General features: G+C 43.5%; 1 protein-coding gene across 2 annotated transcripts in view; it reads right to left on the reverse strand.

The window, feature by feature from the left end:
• Nucleotides 1-18,036, reverse strand: part of CNST (consortin, connexin sorting protein) — a 357,608-nt gene that overhangs the window by 167,176 nt on the left and 172,396 nt on the right. For both annotated transcript variants that reach the window (XM_078648798.1, XM_078648797.1), the window contains exon 4: nt 12,575-12,999. In XM_078648798.1, coding sequence (XP_078504924.1) covers nt 12,575-12,965 — 391 coding nt within the window. In that variant the 5' untranslated portion in view covers nt 12,966-12,999. The remainder of the gene's footprint in view (nt 1-12,574; nt 13,000-18,036) is intronic.

Consider the following 18,036-nt stretch of genomic DNA (forward strand, 5'->3'; position numbering starts at 1 on the left):
ATGCCCTGAGATTATACATATGGATTGAGTTCCATTTTACCTTGGGCAGCCAATGGATCACTCCTCGAAGCTGGGCACCACAGTCTAAGCAATTTATATGATTTAAATCTGAAAACAATACTCCAAAATACAAAACTAAATGTATTTAAAAATATAAACAAACTATCAAATATTTAATTTAATTCACAAACGAAAATATACACAAACTGAAATTTTATTTAAATGGGAAGGTTGGGGCTCTGCAAAATACATTTTTATTTCTAAAAGATGAGGCAATTTTTCTAGACTCTCGCTTAAAGATTGGTCTTTTTTGCGCCTAATGCGTGTTCTCCTTTTATCGATGCATACCAGTATATTTGGCTGTACTTACACTTATCCCACAAATTAAGGTAAGAATATCAATCACATTTTTAGTCTCCAATTTCGAAATCTTTCATATTTAGAGAATGTTTTTAAAATCGTTAGTGTTGCTTTTCAGAGTATATACACAAACCTTCTAATATTTAAATTTCTGAACAGCGAGACTCCCCGAGTGAGTGTTGCGGCCCATAGGGGGTTGGCAGACCTTAAGTTAAGAACCATTATCCTAAACAGGACAATAAAAAAATAGTTTCTCAATACTGACGCCAATTCTGGGTTTTATCGCCAACCCAATCGTCAAACTAATCATTGTGAGGATGAGGAATCTGTTTCCATGACTGGTTTTATGGGCAGGTTGCCGAATGTTGAAAGAAAAATGGCAATATAAAACGGATTGATTGTTTCACATGTTGATCAATAAGAGTGCAAAACGCTCAGTTGCGGGAAACGGATTGCTTGGGATTAGAACAGGTAATGGTGGGGGAAGGGCAACAGCTTACTAAAAGATTTTCACATATTTCTAAACGCCAAAACTAACTCGCATGAAACAAATATTGGCATAGCTAGCAAGAACCTCGGAAACAGCCCTTTTCTACCAGAAGTGTGATAAACGTATTGGAAGAGGAAATAACAATTACATTAATGAAACACAATGTGCAAACTACACCGAAAGTCATCTTGCGGAAAAGAAATGTTAGAATGGCATAGATGGATTTTCAATAGGTCTCACATTTGCGAGAGTTTCAGCTATAGGCATTGTAAATGGTAATGCCTTTTATTTATGTGTTTTGAAAACAAATACATATATAAAACATTGTTATTTCTAATGCCAGTAGCTCAAAGTGTCGCAAATGTGAGACCACTTTAATGGTGGCTGTGCCCCTTTCTTTAGACGCGGCTCGCCGTATTCAGGTTACAGCGAACCACATCTAAAGAAAGGGGCGCAGCCACCATTAAAGTGAGTGCTTCGCGTGGGGTGCTTTTACAAAAAAAACAATTTGCTAGTGAAGTTCACAAATAAAGTTTTTTTTTTGTAAAAGCGCCACATGCCTACTTTCAGTTAAATTGCAGCAGTGCCCCTTTGTTTAGACGCAGCTCACTGTAACCTGAATACAGCAAGCATCGTCTAGAGAAAGGGACATGGCCACTATTAAAGTGAAAGTATGTTGTTATGGGGCACGAACACTGAAAAGAAAGAGGCAAAAAAAAAAAAAAGAACGTTCCATAGCAGGGCCGCTGAAGTTAAAGCAGACCGTGCTGACAAATACAATAAATAAAGAAGTGCTGCCTTAACAGCGGACCGCGCTAGCAAATTTAAATAAGTAAAACACGGCCACTATACTTAAAGCAGGCCATGCTGCCAAAGAAACAAAAGAAGCGCACAGCCACTATATTTAAACCAGACTGCCATTACTGATTAAAAAATAAAAGCGGACGGCATGCTAACTTGTAGGAAAGCTCGTCATGGGTGGAATAGGAGAATATCATTAAAGAAAACAGTGCTCATAGACTAGATAAAGCAAACCATGTAACAACACAAGTAAAAAGTCCAGTCCTCATGGGAGGTTACAAATGCAGAGAAGGGGGTACCAAGGAGGGACTAGTAAGCCTATTCAGGAATCAAATGCAACAATTTAGAAAGGACATTAAGAGGAGCTAAATGAAAAGATGGGCGGAGTTTCAAGTCCCTAACTGAATACAGCGTGCCTCGCAGAGCAGCACATGCGCTGCCCAGGCTTGACTTAAAAAACGAGCTAACATTCTGAATTTACAGTTGCCATTTTACAGACCTCATTGACATTATGCAATTGACCTGGTTTCATTCAGGGATGGCTGAACGGTCAAGAGACTTTCGGTTCACTTTTATGATTTTCAAAAGGATGGTTATTGCATAGGAAGGTCTTTGGTAAGGATAACAGTAATGGCTGAGACTTGTTTAAAGTATGTAAAGTGAGGTTCGAGGACGGAGATGTAGTTGGTAATCTTACTGTAATATAACAGTACTGTGCCCTTCTCTCTTGCAACATGTCACAAAAGTAAGATCACAAAGAAACCGAACTCTCACAAGAATGATGCAAAGTCTAGTTTGTTGTTCACAGGGCTCACACTGGTGGAAATGAGATGGCGTGTTCAGCTTTCTCGCGCATCTGTTGGAGAAGCATGCAAAAGAAAGATTGCATCACCCATGCAACGGAGTGCACGCATCTCTGGTGCCTGTAATTCCCTAGTTGCAGTAGACTCCCAGCAGCAAAGATCTTGAAAAGGAAGTGCCACATGCCATTTATAAACAACTGAATCAGGTTTCTCCTCCGCTGTAAGGTAATTAGGGACGCCACTAATCTGAAAATTATCAAACCTAAAAATACAGACTGGTACACTTAAAGCCCACAAAAAAGTGGAGAGTTAAAGTTAATTACAGAGACGTTGCAGAATAGCAAGGGGGATCTAGGAAAACGTCAGAAGGTGAAACTATCCATAAAAAGCATTTTTAATGTAATAGGTCTCGCATTTACGTGAGTTTGAACTATTGGCATTGTATATGACAATGCCATATATGTTTTGGTTTTTAAAACATAAAGACCATGGTCATTTACAATGCTAACTGCTTAAACTCTCGCAAATTCGAAACCTATTGCATTCCAAATGCTTGTTTGTAAAAGCGCCCCATACCGCGCTTTCACTTTAATGGCGGCCACAATGCTTTTCTTTAGACGACCAGCGTCTAAATAAAGCTGTGCTGACGCCATTAAAGTGAAAGCGCGGAATGGGGCCCTTTTACAAAAACAAAGCATTTGTTTAAACTGACAAATGTTTTTTTCTTTGTAAAAGCGCCCCATTCCACACCTTGACTTTAATGGCGGCCACGCCTCTTTCTTTAGATGTGGCTCATGTAAAGAAAGGTGTGCAGCCGCTATTACAGTCAAAGTGCAGTATGGGGCGCTTTTACAAAAAAAACAACAAAAAAAACATTTGTTTCGCAAGTTGGGGTAAAAGCACCCAATGCCACACTTTCACTTTAATGTTGGCCGTGCCCCTTTCTTTAAGACGCAGCTCGTCTAAAGAAAGGTTGCCATTAAGTAAAGCAGCATCGCAAGTGCAGAAGTGCCGAGCTGAGCAGGGAGTATTTTTGAAAGCTAAAGCGCAGCATCCATGATCGGGGAGTGCTGTCATGCAAACAGGGTAGGTTAGGGAGAGCCTGTAGTGCCTGCAAAACCAGCTAGAATAAAGACATTAAAGAAAAGAGTGCTCACAGGCTGTGGCTAAAACAGACTGAGTAACATCACAAGTAAAATGTCCAGTCCTCATGGAAGGTTACAAAGACAGACTAAGGCGGTACTAACAAGCCTGTTAACGAATCAGAAGCAACTATTTTGAAAGGACCGTAGCAGGAGCCAATTAAAAAGATGGAAGGAGATTGGGCGGAGCTTCAAGTCCATATGTGATTACAGCATGCCTCACAGAGCAGCGCATGCACTGCCCAGGCTCGACCTAAAAATGTGATTGGTAGGAGCCAGCAGCAAAGGCCCTAATCTCCCCCAGCGAAGGGAAGCGAGATGTTTAAAACAGATATAAAATGTCAACGTTTTGTAAACAGACATTCTGACATCCAAGTTCATAATGCACCCTGCTATTCATCCCTCCAAGCACAAGACCCATGCTGAGGGAGTGACAGAGCGGGAAGAACCAGGGAAGTCCTAGGACTACGGTAAACTGCTATTCCACCATTTTGTATTTATTTTTATTTATAAAGTTTTATACAGCGCAAACTTGATCTCGAAGGATATCAGAGCGCTTTACAATTTGAGGCAAAGGTAACAAATCAGAACATTAGTCTAACATGGGGAATCTAATGGGCATTGAATCAACTAGTACAAACATAACAGCTCAATATAACCTTGGTGCACAAGTAGGTGATGTACAAAATAACAATGGACTGGGATGTAGCCCTGGCCCCAAGTATGACATACTCAACTTGTATAGGACACAATGGGGTACTGAATATACATAAATATATCACAAGAGTTGTGTAGCAGTTGTTTAACTTGACTATAAGGCAACAGAGATGCAGAGGCAGGCTCAAGAGAAACAGCTTAAGGATTAATATATAAATGTGGCTATTTTACTCCCTTTGGCTTCGTCAATACACCGACAATAAAAACAATAAATGATGAAGTCACAGGAGTTTGCGCGTTGCTATCAACAGCACTGTTCCACTGAGACGGTAAACTCAGTGATCAAATGAATACTATCTATCTATACTACTATTATAAAGGAAGAACTTTGAACCTTTGAGGCGGGTAAACTCGGGAACCACAGCGCCAATCTACACACCCGATACATCGTTGTAATCGTCAGGGTGTGCAGATGGACATAGGCTATATAAAGTAAAAAAATATACGCTATTTAAAAAATTTTAGCGAAAAAAAAGTAGTCCCGTGGAAGAAGCGCCGGCCGCGACCTGCGTGCTGACGTCAGGAGCGCGGGGAGGAGCGGCGTCCAGGAGCGCGAGGAGGAGCGGCGGACATGGCGCGGGGAGGAGCGGTGACGAGCGGCGAACTGAGGAGCGCGGGGGAGGAGCGGCGGCTGAGGTAAGGCTCCGGGGGACCCACGGACAATGTCGGGGCGGGCGGGGGCCCTGAACACTCATGGCGGGGGGCGGGCGGGGGCCGGGGGCCCTGAACACTCATTTCGGGACGGGCTGCTATATCGGGGCGGGGTCGGGGAAGCCTGATTGCTCCCGGACAAGGTCGGGGCGGGCTGCTAGTACTACTATAAAACAAGATCCCCCATGTAACGTTGCTACCTGATCTAAGAAGATTATAACAATTACAATATTTGTTTTATGTACACGAATTATTAGCTACAACATAACTGTGGATTACAAGAACATGCTTATGTTAGAAAAAAGTCGTTTGCCTTGCTGATAGATTTACTTTAATATCCCACAAACATGTTTGTGTCCCATCCCCAGAAAGTGACCACTTTAGAAGAGAAACATAATATGTCACAGTAGAAAAGCCAAGCAGAAAAAGACGTTCACTTCGCGGGGTAGACTTAAGAGGAGATGAGGTCTGCATCTAAGGTTGAAAGGGAGTCAAGTTTCATCTTTCAAGGTTGTTCTCGTTAACACCTGTTCATCCAGAGTAGGATGCCTGTAACCAACCAGTTGAGAGCAGACACTCCTTGAAGACATAATTTTATTTCACAGCATCTCAGAAAGTCGCCAATGCTTCAAACCCACTACTTCAAACCCTAGAAGCATTTTAAAGTCCGCAATTAAAGGAAGCATTTGTGCATCAATAAAACACACCCTCCCGTCCTGCCCCAAAAAGTGCAAGTAATGCCATTAGCACTGGCTACTTACCGAAAGTGCCTCTTTCATTATTGATGTATTTAGGCACGCAATAGGTTAACATACATGAACCCTTTCACTTACCCTTGCACTCATGTATCTATTCATCCTCCCACCCACTAATGACTTCTTGAATTTATCCACCGGCAAAACAACAGACAGAAAAACTCAGCACGACTATGGAAGATAAATTAAAAGAATAAAAACATGAAAATAACGACATGCAGCCACCTAAACTTGTTTGGCATATGCTTTCATTACGAAAATAAAATTAAACAACACAGAAGGTCGTTTTGCAATGGTATTGCACATAGTGTGTCCTTCTTTTACAGTACCAACATAGTCGAAATGTTTAGAAGCAACATGCTGTCCATCTTGGAACAAAAAACAATAATACACTGTGCACAATACAATTCCAAGAAGGCTGGTCTGTAAACATCGCACTGGGAGGACGCCTTTGAATGACAACATGTATACTATATTAAATTCGTACAGACACAAGGTGGCCAACATAATGCCTTTAAACACGGTCGATATCTTGAAACAGTAACACAATGATGCCCAATGGACAATATAATTTCAAGATGGCTGTTCAGTTTAGAATTAGAGGCTGCAAAGGATGTGTAGGAAGGTGGATACCTGACTATGGTTACCCCAGATTTTTTGCCTTGTGTTTAGCTGGTTTTCGACTTAGTTGGCCTGGGATCCTGCTAATCAGGGCCCCAGGCTATCTGCTCTCTCTTTAAATGGACTCCATGTACTATAGGTACATCACCAATTTGGTACTGGACACCTTATCAGCCCCTGTACAGTGTACTATAGGTGCCCAGGGCATAGGTGCATCCAAGGCCTACCAGGGGCTGCAGCATATCTTTTGCCACCCCTGGCTGGTACTTAAATCGACACAACTGGCTGTTCCCACAGCTGGGGCAAGGTGGTGTACTCACCCCTTGCTTAGATATAGTATACATATGTCTAAACCTATATCTGGACACATAGACACCTATAAGTCACTCCTATGGCAGGCCTTTACAATCCTGGAGGCAGAGTGCTTGGTTTTATGGGAGATGGTGCTCTAGCATGAGCCGAGCCTGTCTGCAGTGTTGGAACCACTTCCTTAATGCTGTTCCAGTGATACTGCCATACCATATACTCTTAAGTGCATTATAATCCTTACGGTTAATGCTAACTTTGGTTTGGCTTTATCAAAACATGTCGTGTTTGGTGTCATACACTTTGGAATACTACCCCCTCGCCAGTCCTGGTGATGGGGATAGTATCCCACCCTTCTAGAGGGAGAAGGCATGTTACTTTACTTAAAACGCGGTTAATCCTAACCAGAGCCCCAGCATCACAAAATGGACACATGTCTGGCCTCCTGCTGCTGACCAAAACTTGGCAGAGGACGCCTGGACAAAGGGTTTCCTGTCACAGGGAGGTGTCACACCACCCCAGACAGGAGATAGTGGATTGTAGCAGGGAGGGTTGAAAGAAACTAGACACTGCCTGGGGCGCACAAGGTGTCCCTGGGCAGATTCCAGTCAAACCGGTTCTGGGCCATCCAGCCCCAGTCCTGGCGAGAAACTGGACAAAGGGAAAGGGGTGTAACCATCCCCTTCCCAGGTCCCACCCATAGGAGGGACCTAGCAGGTAATCCAGCCCCTTGATTTGGAATAAAGGTAGGAGCTGTGCAGATGCACATCAGATTATCCTGACTGAAACTTATGAAACAAAACTCTGGACCCTTCGACATCCCACTCGACGTGGAAGACTGAAGAATCTCCCTTGTGGTCAAGGAGTGACCACCCTGTGCAAACAGGCACCATCCAGCACCTCGACGTTTGCTTTGTTGCAGTTCCCGCCGGAACTCGAGCGACAGATCGACAAGACCCAGCGTGCCTGCCTTCTAACAGCCCGATCCACAGTCCCTGCAGAGCTGAGACCCGTGGAGGCGACCTGAAGCGTGGGGCCGGCCATCTTGGAAAAACTACGAAGCGCTGATCGTGCAGCATCCGAGGCTCCCTCGAAGTTGTGCATTGGAGTTTGAGAAGCTCCAGGACCGAGCAGCTTTTGCACCGAAGCTCACCCCTCCACACTCGACGAGTGCTGCGTGGGGCCCTTTTGCATTTTCCTGCTCGACGCGTTGGTCCGGTCGCTTGCCCGTTGGCTAGTGGCCCCAGTACCGATGAACCTTTGAATTTGCTCTGCTGTTCTGGTTGCTCCAGACTGGCCCTCGCTCCCCTGAAAAGGAGCACCCGCTCAGACCTTGCTGGTCCGAGTAAGAAGCGATCATCGAATCCTGCGTGGGTTGCATTTGCCAAGGCCTGTTGACTCCGATCTTGAAGCCGACACAGCTGACAGCGAGAGCCTTCGTGGGACAGCTCGTGATTCACTCCAGGACATCCTCGGTGCCCCAGAGACCACGTGGCAGCGGAGACAAGCTTCACGACAACGACCTGATTGCGCCCGACATTGCCTGGTTCCTTCCTGTTCCTTCCTGGTCACTGGCTAGTGACCCAGACTCTGTCCCCTCTGCTTTCAGGTACTCTACATCTTCGATCCACCCTTGGATCAACCGGACACTTCTCTTCTGGACGCCTGCAGTATCTTAATCTCCAGGCACCATAGATCAAGAAGCGATCTTCGAATCCTGCGTGGGTTGCATTTGCCAAGGCCTGTTGACTCTGATCTTGAAGCCGACACCGCCGACAGCGAGAACCTTCGTGGGACAGCTCGTGATTCACTCCAGGACATCCTCGGTGCCCCAGAGACCACGTGGCAGCGGAGACAAGCTTCACGACAATGACCTGATTGCGCCCGACATTGCCTGGTTCCTTCCTGGTCACTGGCTAGTGTCCCAGACTCTGTCCCCTCTGCTTTCAGGTACTCTACATCTTCGACCCACCCTTGGATCACACCGGACACTTCTCTTCTGGACGCCTGCAGCATCTTCATCTCCAGGCACCATAGATCTTCGTGACGAAACCAGACACATCTTTGCACCTGTGCACCCGCTTCCTGTGGGTGAGGTAACTGTTGAACGCCGGTGCTCCTGTAGTGGTTTACACCTCTAGTGTCCAAGTCTAAAGTTTTGTCCTTCTAGTCCAGTTGGAAGACTCTTAAAACTGTAACTCGATAACTTTTACGCACCATTGACTTTGCATTGGTGCATGCGTGTGCTTTCTGCACTGCACCCGAATCCCGCGGGCTACTCCCGTCCTAACTGCTGTTAGTCCAGTATAGTCCCAGTGATTCCCAAGGCCCTAGGCCTTACCCCCGATCGATTAGTGATTGTTATACCACTTTTTTGATATATGGTTTGAGTGGCCACCGGCCCCATCCATAATTGTGCAACTTGTATATGTTATACTGTGCTTTTGTTTAAACGCTTGTGCTTCATTGCTCATAAAGAGTAGTGGGGATTATTCTGAGAATAAATACATATATTTTTATAATATACAACTTGTGTGGTGTCCTTTCATTTGATATTCCAGGATTGCATATGGTAAAACAGCTGGCTTCACATGTCCTCTTGAGTTAAGCTTTTGGGCTGCTTAGTCCATGCTACCTCTAGGATAGCTTGTCTTTAAGGTTGACTTACAACCACCACCATAAGGGATTGTTTGGACTGATATAAGGTGCCCCCAGAATTGGAGACATCATACATCAGGCCAACTTCTCACAGGATGCAGCACACCACAGATGAAATCACTGGCAATCAAGTGGCATAGTAAAAGACACGAAAAGTAAAAATAAATTTAATAGGGCATTCATTTTCAGGTGGATGTGCACATGTGATCAGGCAACATTCCACTACTCACAGGCCAACAGGACCAATGGCAGAGATGGGCTAACCCATTAGCCACACAGTATGATGTCATGGAGAGAAGTAGAATTGAAATGACACTTTAACCCCTTCCACGCTGATGACGAGCTGGGCTCTTCATGAGGTAGCCTCCTCGCACGCTGATGACGAGCCCAGCTCGTCACCTAAAGTGCGCTTTTAAAAATCTCAGCGTACGAGCGGAATTCCGCCCGCACGCATGCGGTTAATAGACAGTAAAGGTCTAATCCAAAGCCCCTTTATCTGTGCATTTAGAGTATTTATGTTTTTTATTATTACAAAGGCTTGCCAGACAACTACACCTTCCAGGCCCACATTAGAGGGGCCAGTAAGGAGTATCACAGTGCAAATCATCAAACTCTAGCCTAGGGGTTGTCAAAGGAAGTAAACATCAAAATTCTTGCTTACTACAGTAATCTGAGGTTCCATGTAATGAAATGTCTGTCTACAGGCATTATTAACATAGTGTAATACAAAGCAACCCATAAAAGCGTATTGGCGTTTACGTACGATATGCATAATAAATAAGTCAATAATTCGGTGTTGCTTGTAATTTTTCATAATAAACAAATTTAAGCTATGGTATGTTGGGTAACTTTTCCTAATGAACGAATCCGCCCTATACCCTTTATCACTGGCTCATCACCATAACAAACTTAGGGCAATTATATAGAAGATAGGCGTTCCTACAAGGTAACCATATATACAGTGATACAAACATGTACAAATATTTCTGAAAATTATTAATCTATACAAAATTATTGTTTGCAAAACAATGTTCAACCCCTTGTAAGATGGCTAACAAGGATTATCAAAGAGCAAACATGCTACCCCATGGTTAGCATAGGTGTGTGGGGGAGGGGGGATGTGGGACGGACGGAGAAACTAACACCAATACCCATGCCTACTACACTAATCTCTGAGGATCCACATAACCAATGCCGGTCTACAGTCTGTTAGCAATCCATCCTTAAAAGCCTATTGTCTTTAACATATGATTCTCACAAAATAAATAACTCCAGCCAACTAGAATCGCCACAAAGTTTCATAATACAACGATTAGACCTATGGCCTTCACATAACTTTTTCCAATGCACCAATCTACACTATATCCTTGGCTCACCACCATAACCAATTTATGGCTACAAAATGTCACATAACCTTCCCAACAAGGCAAATATTGCTATACAATCATAAAATCACAAATATTATAAAAAATTGCCATTGACAATCCTTCCTAAAAAAGCATAACAAGAAATATTGTGCACATTTTGTAACCTGAACTTTTGCGGCCAATCATTTTGCCTACTATGGTAATCTGTGAGATTTCCTCGTCAAACCGGTCAACAAGCTTTAATATAGTTTAATAACGATCCACCGTTAAACCTACTTCATAATAAACAGATGCTAAACACATCAGGCCTCCAACCTTTAATGGCTTGTCACCATAACCAAACCATCCCTTCAGTGTGGAGCATAAGCTTTCCAACAAGGCAGAAAATGTAATACAAGCACTCTTGACCGAAGCACACAACCTCTGCCCAATCTAAATCAATATTCAAAGAAGTCAACTTTTGGACGGAGCAAAAAACCCCTCTGTTAGTAGTGCTTCTTAAAGATCTTTTTTTCCCTGTTGATTTTATATGATCTTGTAATGACTGTACTGCCAAGCCGGACCAAATCTCACTAAGGCAGAGAGAGTGCAGCGTGGGTCAATCCCCTGATGTTTCGCTTCTAGGAGAATTACAGTCTCCGAATAGCGTGAGATTGAGTTGATGCTCTCAACATTGTTCCAAGTTTTTATAAGAAATACGAAGACTATCAGGCATTCCGCAATGCAGCACAAAACGAACTCCTAATTATCATCCAGCACTTATAATTTTAAATGAGAAAAACAACACATTGTCTTGACATCGACATTGCTAACTCATTAGGCTGGAAAGCTGGCCAGGTGTCTTCAGGTCAAGTTAAACACCAGGAAAGCCCAAAGCAGTATTTCATTCTTCCAAGTTCAAAATCACGTCTGGCCTGAGTAATACACCTTTTATTTGAATATCTGGAAATGATGTTCCTGATGATTAGTTAACAGTACTACTTATATCATTCATTGTTATTAATAAAATTATTACTCGCACCAGCCCTAGGCAGCGCGCCCAAACCAACGGACCATGCTCGCAATCTGGGATTCATTCTAGACTCCTCCCTCTCGATGACCAGACAAGTCAACGCCATCTCATCATCATGCTTTAACATCCTACGCATGCTCAAAAAGATCTTCCGATGGATCCCCACCGAAACAAGAAAGACAGTCACTCAAGCACTTGTCACAAGCCGACTGGACTACGGAAACACCCTCTACGCTGGAACCACAGCCAAATTACAGAAAAAACTCCAACGCATTCAGAACGCTTCCGCCAGACTCATCCTAGATATACCCCGCCACGACCACATTTCCGGTGAGAGACCTTCATTGGCTCCCCGTCAACAAGAGAATAACGTTCCGTCTTCTCACCCACGCACACAAAGCCCTCTACGACCTAGGACCCAAATACCTCAACACGTGCCTGACCTTTTACACCCCCACCCGCCAACTACGATCGTCCAATCAAGCCCTCGCCACGATTCCACGTATCCGTAAAACCACCATGGGAGGAAGATCTTTCTCCTACCTGGCGGCCAAAACCTGGAACTCTCTCCCCACCCACCTCTGCCTTACTCAGAACCACCTCTCCTTCAGAAAACAACTAAAAACTTGGCTATTTGATAAGTAACAACCCCCCCCCCCCCAAGCGCCTTGAGACCCTCCGGGTGAGTAGTGCGCTATACAAATTTTAACTTGACTGGTGGATTAACCTGAGAAGTAGATATAGCTTCACAGTTGGGCGAAGCAACTATATAGGGAGACACAAGGCTAAGTTGTTCCTAAAAGAAAAGGGCACATCCTACATATGGCGCACCAGAATCAAGTATTTTCAATAAAACAAAATGTCAGAAAGGGTAATGATTGTTAACGTTACCTGTGGGATTTCCATTTAAGCCGTCCTTGTTTCTTATGCTTCTCATTCCTGAGGTACGTTTACCCATACTCGGCATGGGCTCCGCCGTGCAGGGCGTGGTCAGGTCCTCTTCCTTGCAGCTGCTATCCTGGCTCTGGTAGCCATCACTATGGTTGCAGCTTTCATTGTTGTTAATGCTGTCCTCCTCTACATGCTCCTGTAGCCCCATCACACCATCCACGGTGGTTTCAACCTCGCTTGGGCAACCAGGGAGCCTGTTCTCGTTCTCGTCAGGGACCGACGGTTGAAGCGTCTCTGCCACCTGCATGAGGCCACCCGCATCTAATGCATCACTCTGCATTTCACCGGGGTGCGCTTCTCTGTCGTCCATTACAGCGGCCTCACCTTTCATGTGGTTTGGAATTTAGTAGAAACAGTCTTCACGTCTACAAGTTGAAATATAGAGAGCACTGATCAAGAAAACAGGCAGACTAGAGAAACATTTTTATTGAGTACATTGCTACTACAACTTTTACATGCATGGAAATGGGATACCAATATACAACGTGTACGTCCTAATGACACTGAATTGGGTAAAACAATCAACTAGGTTTCACAATTAGTCCATTGAGAAAAATCTAGGAGTGTGTACAATTTTATAACAAGCTGGGCTAAAACAAGGATTTCTTTAACTGGTTAAGGCATTAAGGGTAACCAGTAACGACTTTTCATTGCCTGCCTTGAGATCATGATCAGGGCACTAAAGTGATCACAAAAGTCAGCTGTAAGAGCAGAACCCGGTTTTGTAGAGTTCCACTTGCTCTAAACATGTTTCCGATTCCCCACCTTCAAAGTCTGCAACCACTGAGTGATAAACATCTGGAGAGAAAAAATGACAGCAACTCAGAGGGCTTTAATTAACTATCGCCACCACCTAATCCATAACTGAGCAAACAATGATGCTGGTCATACTGCACCGCAAAACAAGGACCAAACAACAAAATCAAAATGTTGGGTTTACATGAAATACATGAAGGGTCTGAGTAATATGGTGAAGCTTTCTAGGACACTCCCCTCGGGTGTGAATAAGAAAGTTCACCGCACCTAAGATCGGACAGCTTTTATCAAACTCTTGCGGACACATCCTTCTGGACTCTTGACACCTTTAACACTCACCCAGTGCTATCTTTTAAGGTCGCCCATAGTTATGTAGTAATACCCCATTATGATACATTAGGCCGCCCAAAATTGTGCAGCAATCAAACAGTTTTCCTTAGAGAACATACCACAATATCAAGTGAGAACTAAAGATGGCACAGCCAAGATCACCATCAGTACACGGTGTGAGCAAGTTAGCCCTTGATCAATGATCTGACTTTATTAATATGCTGAGGTACCCATAATAATAATAAAAACATTAAAAAAAAGAGAACGGACGCTCAACTCAATTACAAATTATGGAAAGGAGTGATATTCGAAGTGTATGTATAGAAATCCGTAATTTCCTTTTATTGACTAGCAATTTTGTAACATTTTTGTGAATACATAGTTCTGGGCGGGAAACATCCTTTACCACGCGGATTTTACTCCGCGTGGCCTTTACAACGTGTCCCTTACAACGCAAGTCGTTACCACGACTTGCGCTGGAGGGCGCTAAAGGATTAAAAATAGTAAATTTACTATCCCAACACCTTCCCTAGTGTCCACGGGGACTGGTGTTAGAATAGTAAATTATACTATTCGAAATCCGCGCCCCCAACGCAAGTCGTGGTAACGACTTGCGTTGTAAGGGACGCGGTGTAAAGGGATGCGTTGTGACGGTACGCGTCGTACCGTCATACATCCGTTCTGGGCGCATCTGTGTCCCTGGAGTGGAGGCATAAAGTCCACTCGTGCAAAGTTCTGCTTCAATGTGCCAAGCTGAATCTTAGGACTAACATTCCAAGCGTATGCCATGCAGTTGGTGTGTGTAGCCTGCATGGTACATGTATGCTGTGTATAAAGAAACCAGAATAATGGAGGCCTTAGGCATCGAAGACAAGGCTCCTTTAGAAATGTCATAAGGCCTATAGCTGGGAGGAGCTGCTGATAAGTCTTCCTACTTGTAGCGTGATACAATGCGTGTCACGGTTATTATTTAGTTGACAGTTTTACTTATCAAAAAGCATGCACATAGCAAGTTGCAGGGGAGGGGGAAAGAGGGAGACAAGAAACTAGAGAACAATGAATGCAAAAATAATTTTCTTGCATTTGGTCAAAAGATAAACCAACAACCCTCTGTTAAATTAAATGTCATGTAACCTGTGAAAAAAACTGTCCATAAGTGCTTGTGAAAAAGGTGAACGGCGCAAGTCACAAGTGGAGGGTTACATACAGCGGGAGACGGCGCAGAAAATAACAATATATACAGTGAACTCCTATTGGCTCCCATACATTAACACAATAATGAATACAGTTAATTTTGTGGGAACCAAAAAGATGGCGCCAAAGATTGCACTGCAGTGTCGACTGCATTTCGACCGGTTCAGATTTCAGGCCATCATCAGGACCAGGTTACTAATTTTATAAGGGTGCTGTATAGGAGAAGAGACAAACCAATCAAAAGTTGACCTGGGACAAGCAATAATAGATAGAAGAAAGATTTCGAAGTGGACAGAATAAGAAACTACAGATTGAGAAGGCACCAGGGATGACCCTGTAGGGACCCGTGCTGCTGGAGACATCGTTATGACAGGGGTGCACTCTGAAACGAAGGTAGTGCACAATGAGGAAGGATGCCATTGCCTAAGGTTGAGAGGAATCCTAGCCAGAGAGGTAACAAATTACAATGGCCATAAAATGGCAGAAAAATGGAAACTAACCTCGCTTGAAGGCGCGGTATATGCAGGTAGAAACAAGCAAGGTGTCTGGCAGTAAGATAGTGCTAGTGACTGAAAAAGAAAGGAATGCAGTTGTGTAAAAAGGAATGCAGATGTTTAATATGGCCAGGAAGGAGGTCCTGGTCCAAGTCAAAGGCTTGGAGGTGCCTTGCCAAAAGTTGCTCATGTACGTTTTCCACTGTAAAATGTATTGTTGAAAAAGGCTGGAGGGGGCTAGGATAATGGACAACAATGTTGTCCATGTACAGAATGGCAAAATCAGGAGCAAAAAGTTCTCACAGGCAGCTTTAGCTATCTGGCTAAAGCTCATATCTGTACACACTACACAACAAAAGCCACACAATATAGACTTGCACATACAAACAGAATGGGGCTTATGGACGACTCCTTTTAGCCATTGGAAGCTTTGGTTCTAGGTGTTGTTCATAAGAACGGCTCTAAGCTCTCTGCATTTTGTTAATGGAGTTTCCAATCAAACTCCTGAGAGAGAGAGAGAGAGAGAGAGAGTGAGACGGTTTGTTTTTGCTTTTCCAATGAGAAGGATTCCTGTCCCATGCTCTGTGTTCAATAGTCACGTCCCATTCCTCAGTATATATCTTTTTCTTTTTCTTTTCCTATTTTTCTTTGAGGACCGGGCAACGGCTAAGAGCTAGCATACTGTTCACTTTAGTATGCACCGCACTGTGAGCGTGCACTAGAAATCTGAATTTCCTTTGGGAGGCCATGGACAGCTAGTGTAACTTCTTCAGATCTTGGTAGAGACATGCCTGCCTTAGCAGAGTCAGCACTGTTTTTGCTACTAAATTTAGTAAGATCTGCAGTTTGTCAACTTATCCATGTCTCCAGCAGTAACGTGTTATCATAATCTAGTTTTCCTTCTGTAATGGCTCTGGCTTATGCAGCTGTATCTGTCTCATCCAGAAAAAATATTTTAAGAGTCGAGACTGCAAAAGCATGCACAAGCGAGACACTATTGTTTACAAAACGCCTACTTTGCAGCTTCAGCACTTTTGGTCCTTTCTATGGAGCAGTGAGCAAGCACAGATTGATTCAAGTTAATCAGACCTGCCTGCTGCTCCCGATATGATTGAGGTACTATTTCTTCCCCTATCTCCCACTCCCTCCATGGGGCATTTTCTTCCTACTTTGCAATCTGCGTCATCGTCCTTTTTCCCACCAAGCTGGCGTAGTGGACACATACACCAAGTGTTAGCTCCTCTTTAGGCAGCGCTTTTAAGTAAGTTCATGGCGAACAAGGAATCATCCACCACATACAAAAGCTCCTCTCCTTTTGGCCGGTTGTTGGTTTATATGACAACAATGGGGGGGTTGTATGTTCAGGTCAAGCATACATTGACCCCTCATGCCTTTACAACGTGGTCCGAACCACAAATGCATCTTTACAACCTACTCCTTTACCATGACTTATCAGGCTTCAAAAAATCTGCAGGGGCTATATTTAGTACCTGTCTGTTCAGGCGAGTCGACAAAGAACACATGTCCTGTTGAGTCAGACAGTGAAGGAGCAATAAAGATGCCTTTAAATCTTGTTTTTATCTTGTCATATTTGCTTTGTGTTCAGAGGCAGAGGTCAGAGGTCAGTTTACAGTTACATTTCCTTCTCTGACAGTTCCAGGATTTACTTTTCCTTCTCTGGCTGCAAAGTTCCAGGATTTTGTAAAGTGAACTGTCAGACCTGCTGTATGAAGTGTGAAAAGAAAGGCCGTTTTTCCTAACACACATTTAAATAGCTAACAAGTCAACTCCACACACATTTCAAAATATATTTCAGTAGTTGTAGAAGCCCATTTGTTGTACTTCTGTGTGATGAAATAAATATTTTACTCGGATGAAAAACAAATCAGAGCACTTAACTTGGTGATGTGCAAATGATAAATAGGTCTTCTGAATCCAAGTTTCACAGATTGTTAATAAACTATATAGTTTTATCAGTAAAGCTGCAAGGTAGTGGGAAGGTTTTCGTCCATTTCTTGGTAATGTACCGTCTTTAAATGACAGTGCGCTACAACATCATGCCTTAGTAATAAATATATTAAAAATGACTGTTTAAATATGTTCCTGAGAAACACTCCTGCCCTGATGGCAATGCTATTAGTAAACAGAGAGGCACATCACGGATCATGCGTACCCCATATGTGGGCTAGATTCTTATTAAACATGGAGCAAATGTTTAGTCTATTACAGAAATACTGAACTCATGTATTTGAAGGTGCAGTCATATGTGAGAATGAAGAAAACGGCGACTGTAAAATAAGATATTTATTTGCCAATGATCACACAATTTGAGACCAGTCTACGGGTGAAGTACATAACAGATAAGTCAAGTAGATTATTGAAGTTACTGGACCTGCAGGTCTAGTAACATTTTCATAATTATTCGGGCATGATGATGAGGAGCTCATCCAGCCCAGGTGTATTGCATTCTGGAACTTTTGATTATGCTTAAGACACAATAGCAGTAAGACTACAAGTCTCGGACGGATAAGGTAAAATCAGGCCTGGATGTGCTACACATGTGAGCCTAGGAAATGTAAGCAATCTGTGTATTTTGCATTCATTCTTGGAGTACTCTGGTGCAATTTA

This window comes from Lissotriton helveticus, chromosome 6 (assembly GCF_964261635.1).
Source record: "Lissotriton helveticus chromosome 6, aLisHel1.1, whole genome shotgun sequence".
Taxonomy (NCBI): domain Eukaryota; kingdom Metazoa; phylum Chordata; class Amphibia; order Caudata; family Salamandridae; genus Lissotriton; species Lissotriton helveticus.